This window comes from Sinocyclocheilus anshuiensis, unplaced genomic scaffold (genome assembly GCF_001515605.1).
Source record: "Sinocyclocheilus anshuiensis isolate Anshui unplaced genomic scaffold, SAMN03320099.WGS_v1.1 scaffold288, whole genome shotgun sequence".
Classification (NCBI taxonomy): Eukaryota; Metazoa; Chordata; class Actinopteri; order Cypriniformes; family Cyprinidae; genus Sinocyclocheilus; species Sinocyclocheilus anshuiensis.
The window spans coordinates 769,426-782,615 of NW_015558570.1; the positions used below are offsets into that span (position 1 = coordinate 769,426).

Consider the following 13,190-nt stretch of genomic DNA (forward strand, 5'->3'; position numbering starts at 1 on the left):
TGTGTGTGTGTATATATATATATATATATATATATAGACACAGATACACACACACATACATATTTGCTAATACAGAAGTTAAAAAATACAATAAATATATTCTAAAATTGTAAAAATTCCACTAAAATTAAAAAAATATATATACATTTTTTTTTTGTTGATGTGAAAAAATGTCTATTAAGACATTCAAAATTGGCACTATGTATTCTTTAGGTAATTATTTTTACATATTTGTACAGTACATGAGGGACACAAATGGCATCAGTTTTGTATATGGACCTTAAAGGGTTAGTTCACCCAAAAATGAAAATGAGCTTGTGTTTTACTTACCCTCGAAGCATCCTAGGTGTATATGACTTTCTTCTTTCAGACGAATCCAGTCAGAGTTATGTTAAAAGTTGTCTTTGATCTTTCAAGCTGTTTAATGGCACTCAGAGGGTGTTGCAGTTGAACAGTCCACATGTCGTCAAATAAAGCTCGTGCATTCATAATAAAATGTGCCGCAGATGGCTCCGGGGGATGAATAAAGGCCACCTGTAGCGAATCCATGAGTTTTTGTAAGAAAAATATCCATATTTCAAACATAATGACCCCTTTAATATAACTCCGACTGGATTCATCTGAAAGAAGAAAGTCATATACACCTAGGATGCTTTGAGGGTGAGTAAAACACAGTCTAATTTTCATTTTTGGGTGAAGTAACCCTTTAAAGCGAAGACCGTTATTTGATGAAAAGTGGATACTCACTACACCATAAGCGATGGTCTCTGTGTAGGTTCTCATCTCAGAATAAATATTCTTCAGGAACCAGCTGAAGGGTTTGCAGCGGAGTCTCTCTCTGAGAGCTTTTCTTTCTCTGATATCACCAATATCGATCCCTGAGTCCTGCACACACAAACACCCACAAGCACATGTAGTCGTGAGAACACAAGAATTCATTTATAGAGTGCAGAATCAAACTGCTAGAACATGATGCTCAGGAATGCGGTGGAAGAAAAGCTCTTATTGAGTCAATGTACATTTATCTCAGTCCTTCATGTTCAGGCCAGTGGCGTAGCAAGTCAGCCTCGGGCCCATATGCAAAAAAAATGTAAAGGCCCCCTCTGTTGTGATATTAATATATTAACATTTTTATAAAAAAAATTCATGACAACGGCGTGTCAGTTCTAGGATCACTACAGTCTATGCGCACCTTCATCATTATGACTTTGCATTGTAGATCTATTTTAAAAAAAAAATTGCCAACTGACTCGACTCTGGCTTTGGAATTTCAGAATGATCAGAACACCATTTCAGATGCGATGCTGAGTCCTAAGATTATTCCTGTTACAGTTATGAATGAATTATTCATTCACAGACTTTTTTAATGCACATTTTTTATTTTGTAAATATGTTTCCATCACAGTTTATGTACATTTTATTTTGTTGAAAAAAAGTATCCACCTAAGCGACTGTACGAGTTACATTTTGGAGATTTTATTCTTGTACAATATCCCAAAATGTGCAGACATAGACAAATTTTTCAGAAAAACCTATGTATAAGCTTAAATGCGACCCATTTAAAATACTGTATTACATTATTACAACAGCCAAACTGCATGCATAATTTTCAGAAACCCACTTCACAAATGACAGAAAAACGAATACCGGTCAAATCCAATAGATCCTGGCATGGACCATTTTTAGCAGCATTTATTCAACTTCTTAACAAATTTTTAAAAGTACATTCAGCATGGATATAGCAAATAACTGACAACATTATTGTTATTATAGGCCTTTGCCTGAACATATGAACAGAGCTCATAACAAAGATCTTTCATTGGTTTGGTGTATGAGATTGGGCATGCCCTAAATGAGGTGCTGGATCTGGCTTGTTCCGGCACAAATTTAAGGCCCGGGTATAAATCACTGTGCAAGTTTCGCTCTGTCTCACTCACAGATGCGCGCACGAGCCTTTCCTTTGCCATGAGCACGAAATGGGATGCGTTCGGCGCGTGCACACTATCTAGTGGACTTTTGTTTTCAAGCACTCAATTCACTCTCGTATGCGCTGTTGTACGCGCATTGTCCTTGCGGTCACAGAAATTGGGCTGTACGTGGACGGGGTGTGCGGATGTCCGTGAATGCTCCTGATGACGAAAATTACTGTACGCAATGCGGACGGTGCACGGACTCGGACGGCTGAAGTATACTTTGGGCTTAAGCCTGTGATAGCGGGCCCCCAATCCACCCAGGCCCATATGCACGTGCATACCCTGCATACCCAGACGCTACACCCCTGGTTCAGGCACTTACAGTGGCTTCAAGTGAAGTGATGCTATATGCTGTGGCATTTCAGGGCGTCATGGGAAGAATATGTACAGCTCAAAAGTGAGAGCTCATTAAAAAGCCCTAATGACTAGCTTAAATAAGTCAAGGTCATTACATCTCAGCCCATTACATCTTCACTTAAAATGACAAACCAGCATGTATCCTTTAATTTCCATCACATTCATGTACTAATATAGAACTGAAAGCCACTCAAGGCTGTGTGTTACAGAAAACATGCCATGGTTAAATGTGTGTGTTGTTAGGTAAAACGAGTGCTTAAATCCCCTTTAACCATGGGTAAAAAACACAGTAGAGATTGGTTTACAGTGGCTTTTTTCTTTTCTAAAACAGTGACAGCCGAAATACAATAAAACTCTAATGTGCAAAGGATAATTAAATTGACTGTAGGCAACTTATGGTTGCCAAGCAATTTAGCTTAGCCTACTGATATACAAATACGTTTCTGAGACCTCAAGTGGAAATGCTTCTATTTTGCATATTTCTAATTTAATTTATACACTACTATTCAAAAGTTTGGGATCAATAAAACAGTAAAACGTTTCTTTTTGAAAGAAATTAATACTTTTATTCAACAGGGATTCATTAAATTGATCAAAAGTGGCAGTAAAGATATTTATAATGTTATGAAAGTTTGCTATTTCATATAAATGCTGTTCTTTCTAACTTTTAAGTTATCCAAGAATCCTGTAAAACAATATCTAAAAAATGTAGCAGCACAACTGTTTTCAACATTGATAATAATAAGAAATGTTTCTTGAGCAGCAAATCAGCATATTAGAATGATTTCTGAAGGATCATGTGACACTTTTAAATTATAATAATATTTCACAATATTACTTTTTATTACTGTATATTTTCAAATAACTGTAGCCTTTAGTAAACATAAGAGACTTTTTTTTCAAAAACATTAAAACATCTTACAGGCCCCAAACTTTTGAATGGTAGTGTATATTACAATTTTTTAAATTACAAATTATCAGCACTTTCAGTGAAAATAGTATATGAATAAGATAATTTGAATAAAAATTTGAATGAAAGTTTGTGAGGAGTCCACATAGTCAGTGTCACAAGTTTGTTTATTTGTTGATTTAGAAATGTTCCGATTTTTAAATATTTCTTGTCGATTTTATGTAAAATTGTGTAAGATTTATTTTCTTTTAATTCACAATCACAAATCACAATTAAAAACGATCATCAGCTACTATTTATTTCCTGCTGTAAGTAAGATTCTGAATCCTAGATTTCAATCCATTCAGATTTTAGAGCTTCAACTACTCATATAAAGTGCAAGTGAGAGGTGTAGTACCTGTTGTGGAACGTTCCAGGCCATATAAACGTGGCTCTTGAACTCGTCCATCCACACCTCGGCCACTCTCAGAGCGTTCCTGCGGACGTGATTTGCCAGGTCCTCTGTGTAGGGCTTGTGTGCGCGCTCAATATGAGCTATTCTGGAACAGGGCATGACCTCCACGCTTCCACCGCACAGCCATACCTGATTACACACACATGAATGTCTCGTGTTTTGAATTTTGACAAGGATGAAGAAAAATTAGCTCTCGAAAATGCCCTTTAGCATCCATTGCATTAGGCAGTCCACAAAAACAGTTCTTGTGAGTCATTAGGGAGTATGTGAGTCATATAGCAGAATAAACCAAATTACTGAGAAAAAAACAACACTCCATAAGGAACAAAAAGTACTGTACCTTATTGAAATAAAAAGGCTTTGTTGAAACAAATAAGCTAAACAATACACTTCAAATCAAGGACGTTCATTTTCTATAATTATCAACTAAAGGTTTCTAATTTTCACACAGCGGAGCTCTTTGTTCAAACTAAACTCCTAAATTGGCTCTTCATTTACAAAACAATATTGGTGCCTTTCACCACATGGTAAGGAGAATTTCGAAAGGACCTGTTTGAAAGCTCTAACAGGCCATTTAACTTGCTAGAATTCAACATATTTGCCTGACACGCGGCTGACATTGAGCAATTTAACAGCGTAGTCACCACCTGGTGTGTCAGTAAAGATGGGAGAGAAAAAAATCACAAAAAGCTGCTGTTTATTTATTGATTTACCCTCAATTAGCACACGTTATGCTGCTCAAAATGAAAAATGGCAGCTTATTTCTGTGTGTGGGTTTGATTTTCTTGGTTTTTCCCAACCCACTGCACTCCTGCAGAGCTTTTAAACCGAGAGTATCTCTGTAGTAAATCTACACACGGGATTATATAGGCCACATGCCAGCGTGCTGCACTTAATTCTCACACCCAAACCTTTCGTTCAGGCCTGGTTTGGTGAAATATGAAGTGCAACATCTGGCTGAGGCATATGTCAGGGTCATTTCAGTGCAACTGAACTGTATAATCGTTGACAGCAATCCCAATGATCCATGACTGAGCCGTCTGTTCTCCCGAAGCATTAAAAAATCATTTCTCACATTTGCATACAATACCTGCTGCAGACAGAGATATTCAATCTGTAATCTGTCGCAAAGAAGCAAATTTCACAAGCATGAAATGAGAATCAAACCAGCCTTATATTGTCTGGGAGACATTTAAGACTTGGTCGCTTTCCAAAAAACACCACCGGGAGTGATCTACAATGAAAAAATCAGTTTATCATTGATTTTGTTTGGCTTTTAAATTTTTTTTATCTAAACATCTAAGAAATCAAATTTACTACTTTATTGTTTTAATTTAAACCTAAATTATAATAATATTTCACAATATTACTTTTTATTACTGTATATTTTCAAATAACTGTAGCCTTTAGTAAACATAAGAGACTTTTTTTTCAAAAACATTAAAACATCTTACAGGCCCCAAACTTTTGAATGGTAGTGTATATTACAATTTTTTAAATTACAAATTATCAGCACTTTCAGTGAAAATAGTATATGAATAAGATAATTTGAATAAAAATTTGAATGAAAGTTTGTGAGGAGTCCACATAGTCAGTGTCACAAGTTTGTTTATTTGTTGATTTAGAAATGTTCCGATTTTTAAATATTTCTTGTCGATTTTATGTAAAATTGTGTTTTAATTTAAACCTCACATTTAATATTTAAAAAATATTTAATTTATAATGTATACAAAAGATTCTTGTTTCATTCTTAAGACTAATATATATATATATATATATATATATATATAGTCACAAGTTTGTTTATTTGTTGATTTAGAAATGTTCCGATTTTTAAATATTTCTTGTCGATTTTATGTAAAATTGTGTAAGATTTATTTTCTTTTAATTCACAATCACAAATCACAATTAAAAACGATCATCAGCTACTATTTATTTCCTGCTGTAAGTAAGATTCTGAATCCTAGATTTCAATCCATTCAGATTTTAGAGCTTCAACTACTCATATAAAGTGCAAGTGAGAGGTGTAGTACCTGTTGTGGAACGTTCCAGGCCATATAAACGTGGCTCTTGAACTCGTCCATCCACACCTCGGCCACTCTCAGAGCGTTCCTGCGGACGTGATTTGCCAGGTCCTCTGTGTAGGGCTTGTGTGCGCGCTCAATATGAGCTATTCTGGAACAGGGCATGACCTCCACGCTTCCACCGCACAGCCATACCTGATTACACACACATGAATGTCTCGTGTTTTGAATTTTGACAAGGATGAAGAAAAATTAGCTCTCGAAAATGCCCTTTAGCATCCATTGCATTAGGCAGTCCACAAAAACAGTTCTTGTGAGTCATTAGGGAGTATGTGAGTCATATAGCAGAATAAACCAAATTACTGAGAAAAAAACAACACTCCATAAGGAACAAAAAGTACTGTACCTTATTGAAATAAAAAGGCTTTGTTGAAACAAATAAGCTAAACAATACACTTCAAATCAAGGACGTTCATTTTCTATAATTATCAACTAAAGGTTTCTAATTTTCACACAGCGGAGCTCTTTGTTCAAACTAAACTCCTAAATTGGCTCTTCATTTACACGTTACTGACAAAGTCAATACTCTTTACCTGGAACCACAACAGATTGCAAATAAAACCAAGCTGACATCTGACATGATCAAAGACAGTTTTCATTCTCAATCACTGATAAACAGAGCCCTTTATCGAGAGCTAAGAATAGAAGAGAACAGATGCGTTGACCTTTTATTGAGCATGTACCCTCTTTCAAAGTGAAAATAGCTCCCCTTAACACCATGTCAATGAGGGTCAGCAAAACAGGACATTTTCTTTTGCTTCAGTGCCTCCAGCGTGAGTTTGACTGACAAGGTGTAATTTTAGAAAACTGTCCATCAAAATATCTTCAAAACATAACTGCAGTATAGAAAGAAGGTTATTGATGTTCAAACTAAACTCCTAAATTGGCTCTTCATTTACAAAACAATATTGGTGCCTTTCACCACATGGTAAGGAGAATTTCGAAAGGACCTGTTTGAAAGCTCTAACAGGCCATTTAACTTGCTAGAATTCAACATAAGAAGGTTATTGAATTACAAAAATGCAACATCTTAATCGTTACTATATTATTATTATTATTATTATTATTATATTACATTATTATAGCATAATAATGTATAGTATTTAAAATAAGTTTTACTTTCAAAACAAAAATGCTAATTAACACAAACAATATCTTACATTAAGTTTGTCTTACACTACTGGCAAATTATTTCTTCCTGATTTAAGCAAAAAAAAAAACTTTGTTATAAAAGCAAAAAGCAAGTAAGTTACTTTGGATAAAAACATTTTCAAAATGAATAATAAATATAATCTCTGAAAACAAGTCTTAAAAATCAGATGCAAGATGCTTTTTAATTCATTTGATCTTGTTTTAGGTATTTCCACTGTAAACAAGACAAAATACTGATTAAAAATTATTTTTTGCAGTGGTCTAAAAATGCAACTCAAAGAGAATGATCTACAATGCTAACTAACTAACTAACTAAATAAACAAACAAAAAACAACAAAACTATCAGTGCTTTTGTTTTGCTTTTTTTTTTTCTTTTTTTTTTGCAGAACCTAAACATCTAAGAAATTCATTTGCATTTATTGTTTAATAAGCTAAACAATACACTTCAAATCAAGGACGTTCATTTTCTATAATTATCAACTAAAGGTTTCTAATTTTCACACAGCGGAGCTCTTTGTTCAAACTAAACTCCTAAATTGGCTCTTCATTTACAAAACAATATTGGTGCCTTTCACCACATGGTAAGGAGAATTTCGAAAGGACCTATTTGAAAGCTCTAACAGGCCATTTAACTTGCTAGAATTCAACATATTTGCCTGACACGCGGCTGACATTGAGCAATTTAACAGCGTAGTCACCACCTGGTGTGTCAGTAAAGATGGGAGAGAAAAAAATCACAAAAAGCTGCTGTTTATTTATTGATTTACCCTCAATTAGCACACGTTATGCTGCTCAAAATGAAAAATGGCAGCTTATTTCTGTGTGTGGGTTTGATTTTCTTGGTTTTTCCCAACCCACTGCACTCCTGCAGAGCTTTTAAACCGAGAGTATCTCTGTAGTAAATCTACACACGGGATTATATAGGCCACATGCCAGCGTGCTGCACTTAATTCTCACACCCAAACCTTTCGTTCAGGCCTGGTTTGGTGAAATATGAAGTGCAACATCTGGCTGAGGCATATGTCAGGGTCATTTCAGTGCAACTGAACTGTATATTTAAAAGCATCCAGTTTGCATCAAACTAAAAGTTGGTTTATCAAGAGACCCTGGTTGTGTATTTTGTATCTGATTATTTGTATGAATGGGAAAGTGGGGGGGATCGTATTCATTCTGATCTGCTTGTTTGGCAGGCTTTTAACGCTATGACTCGTTGGACAGGATTCAACAGGAAGTGGACAGATGTGTGTTGTTCCTATTTGCCAGGAGAATGATTCATATGCATAATCGTTGACAACAATCCCAATGATCCATGACTGAACATCTAAGAAATTCATTTGCATTTATTGTTTTATTTAAGCTAAAATGTAAATAAAATAATTAATTAATAATAGTTTTTGGTTTTTAGGTATTTTCACTGCAAACCAAGAAAACAAATATTGATTTATCATTTATTTATTTTTGCATATAGCATCTGTTAACTAAAATCGCAACCAAATGACAAAGAAAATTTATCTTCATCATGCCTGAACTACAGACCTTCAAAAACCTGCTGCAGAAAGATCCTCCTTTTTTGGCAATGTCTGCAGGATTGCAACATTTGTGCGATGTTGCGTTTGGAGATTCGGGGGCACAAAGGAGCTCAGAAGATGAGAGTGTGGAATTAGACTGTAGAGGCACAGCTGTATGAACAGATGTTGAGGCCCATTATCTCCACGCAGTACCAAATCCCACCGCACACATGGTGCCTGCCACTTCCTGAGACATTTTCATTTCCTCTCTCCTCATTGAGGCTCTTAGTGATGAAACCCAGAAAAAAAATCTATGCGTGTAATGGGGGGTTTGATCTGCTGGATATTGTCAAGGTGCACCCTGCGTGGAGTGATTGCAACTTTGCTAGGCCAAATCACAGTGAGAGCAAGTGGCTGTGTCTGCTGTGGCGAGCTCCATTCTGGCCTTGGATTCTGGCTGAGGAGGCTAATTACAGGCCTGCTTGGTCTGATGGGAGTCGGCAGAGGTCTCGATAGGGCTCCGTACATGTGTAATAGTGAGAGGTTAGGACCCTGCCAGTTTGGAGTGAGATGTATGTTTGGCAGGTTATCATTAGCGAGCCACAGAGATATCTACTTTAATTGTGTGCATTGACACACACACACACACACACACACACACACACACACACACACACACACACAGGTCTATCTGTAACCAGAGGCTGCAAACCTTGATGTATCTCCTGAAAATATTATAATTTTTTATTATTTTTATAATAATAATAATAATAATAATAATAATAAAACATGAAGTGGAAAAAAGTATTTCATGATATATACTCAGAAAAAAATTATTTTATTATTATATGAATAATGAATAATGTTGCCTGATATTACCTATTATTTGAACAGGCCTATTATTTGTACAAAACAATTTAACGCTCCCCCTACCTTGCCCAAATTAACCACCAATAAGCATGTCACAAAAGAGACGTTACTGACAAAGTCAATACTCTTTACCTGGAACCACAACAGATTGCAAATAAAACCAAGCTGACATCTGACATGATCAAAGACAGTTTTCATTCTCAATCACTGATAAAGGTTTAAATTAGGCTCAATCAGTGAATCAGAGCCCATTCTGAGTTCACAACTGACTGAACCGTGAGTCAGTTTACAGTTGTGCCTTAATCGAAATAAACCAGGAACCATTACTGGCATCTATATATTCCACATAGTAATATTCCAATTAAATTAAAGATACACCATTGTATTAATTAAAAATGGTAATCTAAAAAAATATTCAGATATTTTACAAAAAACATTTTTGGTTATTTTTTAGCATATAAGATTTTTATTATAAAATAATATTTTGTCATTTATTGTATTTAATTTAATCATTTATTGTAAATTGTTTATAAATCGTATTATATGAATTTTATTATAAACTCTAAATCATATTTTGAAAACATCAGAACTTTACACAACATAAGTAAAAACTTTATATAATTTTTATGTCCAGTACTGGCAGCAAAATGATTTTAAAAATCAAGTGTCACTGACCATCCAACGCTGAACTCCACATGGGCATCAAACAGAGCCACGACAGGAGCGGTCGCAGCTCTCCAGCCGCTGACCCGAGAGCGAATCAAACCCTCCTGCCTATCATGCCGAACCACTTTAATGAAGTCGGGACGCTGCTGGTTGGTCTCGTCCACAAACCTCTGCAGGTTTTCCGACAGTTCAGCTTTGCGTGAAGTGAAGGAAAGAGGGGAAAATAGTTGAAAAATAGTCTCTTCATGCAATCTGAAAATTCATACCTCATACCTGCTTTTTACTAAAATCACTCTCGTGGCCTCTGAGAAAGTTTCAGTACTCGCTCGAAATGAAGCGGGGAGACCCTACTGACACATGTACCTGACTTTTATTACATTCTAATCAAAATTCGTTTATATAGTCTCCCCCTTCGACCTCTCAGGGAATTACGAACATGAACTGGAATGCTGCGAACATCAGATACTAATATTTGCCAGCGGTCTGTGATATTTGGAGTCTCTACCGCTGTCTGCTGGTGATTACTCCCCTCCCATCTGTCTCCTGTGCTGTTTGTTTTTATTAGGGAGAAAGCCATCATCCTGTCTCACCATAGCAACCAGATGGTGTGACGTGGGGCCACTATCAATCTGTGGGAGAAAGAAATGTCCAAACCTCTGCACCTCACGTTAACCGCCCTGCCCCCTTACCATATCCCACACACGCCGAGTAAAAGGTCACTGTAGCATAACCACTGTGAAGTCATTATTCTGGAAAAACCAAATACTCTAGAGGTGACTGGGAGTAAATAAAAGCTTTTGCTTTCTGAACCGCCTGGGATGAACCCACCTCAGTAGTGTACTTTACAGCACAGAGCCAGCAATTATCTTCAGAAAATAGCCATTCTTAAGCCAACAGTCTACACAGGGCTTTTCAAACATTTTGATGTCAAGGACCAACAAATTTCTTTATCCCCTAGCAGGGACACAATATAAAGGCAGTTATATATTATATTTCAGTGTATACAGATCTATTTATACAGTGTGTGAAAAATAATGACACGATATTTACATATCTGTCTTATTTTTTTGTGTTTTTTTAATAAAACTGAAAGAATCGATTAAATTACAAATCTTTAAAATATTTATTTATTGTTTTTAGTTTAAGTTGAAAGTGTATCTTACTTCTTTTGTATTAATATTAAGCAAAACATTACTATACATTATTTGTAGATTTTAAATATTTATTTTTAAATTATTATTTCTATTATATTGTATATTCTATTATATAGTGTATTTTATATATTTGACATTATATAATCATATTAAAACAATATCTGTAAAATCATAATTATTAACAAGCATTATTTATTATTGACTGACAGTATATCTTAAATATTTGATAATATTATATAATAAAATTTTATATATTATTAACAACTATTATTTTTTTTTTGTATATTCATGTTTTATTTACTTTTACCTTTCTTACATTAACAGTGTATCTTAATATATATAATATATATAATAAAAAAGACCTGAGATGATGTCAACCCCTCAGACAACATACAAAACTACCAAATTTTGCTATAAGTTTGATCGCAATATATAATAATTGCTATAATGTATTGCAATGATTTGCATCGTGAAAAGCGCTATACAAATAAACTTGAATTGAATTGAACTGAATTCATATTAAAATATCTGCAAAATATAAATATTAAAAACCTTACTTTTTATTTATTATTTTTACCTTAAGGTTGGCTTTATTGTATTTAATTAATTATATATTATATATTAATTATATTTCATATTATTAATTATTATTATTATTATTATACATCATTACTATATTTATATGTAAAACATTATCAACAATTTAGTATATCTTTAAAATGTTTTTTTATTTATAATTTTTTTACCTTTTCTACTGCTATTACCTCCAATGTGCAAGTTATATTCAACAACTCCTTATGGACATGAGGCAGCTAATTTAAGTTAACAAACCCATTTATACTGCAATGTATGTGATATTGTATGTACTAATGCCAAAATTATTATTTCATTTATTTTTTTTTTTTTAATTAATTTTACTTTATTGCCAGGGAATGCATGGACTGATATAAAGTGTATGATGTATTTGCACAAATATAAATTTAAGATACAGCAGCATATATGGATGCACAAGGTACGTTACATCATCTGGGCACCTTTCTGATGCTATGATTTTAGATACATCTCACATAATATTTAGAACAGATGATATGCAAAATGGAAGTAGATTTCTCTTTGGATAAAGAATTTGCTTGATTAATCTGACTCCTTCTAGACTATAATGTTTTTAAGAGAAATGACTAGCTTCTGATGCCAAAGCATAAAACATTTAGTTGTGCATACGGGATACATGTACATCTGCTGCCCATAATCCCCTAGTATTATCATGTTACAGACCTCAAATATTCTTTCCACATGAATCCACATTCATATGCATTATTCATCATAATCTGTCATACAATAATCAATCCCCCACAGTCCCTGTTTACCCCCAGCAAATCAAACAAGCAGCACTGGGGCAAAAACAAGCCCTCACCGTTGTTGCTGTTGTCATCCACGAGTATAATCTCCTTGAGCAAGTGGGAGGGCGTCCAGTGGATCACTGAATGAACGGAACGCAGGATGACCGACAGCGCCTCATTCACAAAGATGAAGATGATGCTGACTTGTGGTAGATTGGAGGGGTACGAGATGTTTCTGCACCTGCAGACAAAAAACAAACAAAAAAAAACACGTACATAAATACAGGATAACACACCTGGAAGAGAAGTCTTTCCAAGATTAAATATCTCAAACTTTTTCTTTTCTTGAGTTTTGCCTTTAATCACTTTGGTAACATTTGTGACTGGAATTTAATTTCAGTTTGAAGAGTCTGAAAGGAGGTGTTTATGTGTTTTGAGTTATATATTTAATTAAAAATGAATGTGCAAGACTGACACATGACTGTTTTGATTTCACACAAACATTTTACATATAAACAATTATATAACTGGAGGTGTTTCATTCCAGTTTGACACTTTGAAAGATGATGTCTGTGCCAAATGTATTATTGCTCTGTCTCGTATAAATCCACATCCGTATGGATGTGATATTAAAAAAAAAACATTATATGTTATAAGCAAAATTTATCAGTTGATCTTTGTATTGCATAGAAAGTAAAAATAAATTATTAAAATATTTATA

At 34.5% G+C, this 13,190-nt stretch overlaps 1 protein-coding gene across 1 annotated transcript in view; it reads right to left on the bottom strand.

The window, feature by feature from the left end:
- The window catches only part of LOC107679570 (polypeptide N-acetylgalactosaminyltransferase 18-like), a 55,923-nt gene that overhangs the window by 15,741 nt on the left and 26,992 nt on the right, over positions 1 to 13,190 (bottom strand). The window contains exons 3-8 of the mRNA XM_016475154.1: positions 12,544 to 12,710; positions 9,993 to 10,168; positions 9,373 to 9,441; positions 5,728 to 5,913; positions 3,638 to 3,823; positions 748 to 885 (exon numbers count right to left, since the gene is read on the bottom strand). Coding sequence (XP_016330640.1) covers positions 748 to 885; positions 3,638 to 3,823; positions 5,728 to 5,913; positions 9,373 to 9,441; positions 9,993 to 10,168; positions 12,544 to 12,710 — 922 coding nt within the window. The remainder of the gene's footprint in view (positions 1 to 747; positions 886 to 3,637; positions 3,824 to 5,727; positions 5,914 to 9,372; positions 9,442 to 9,992; positions 10,169 to 12,543; positions 12,711 to 13,190) is intronic.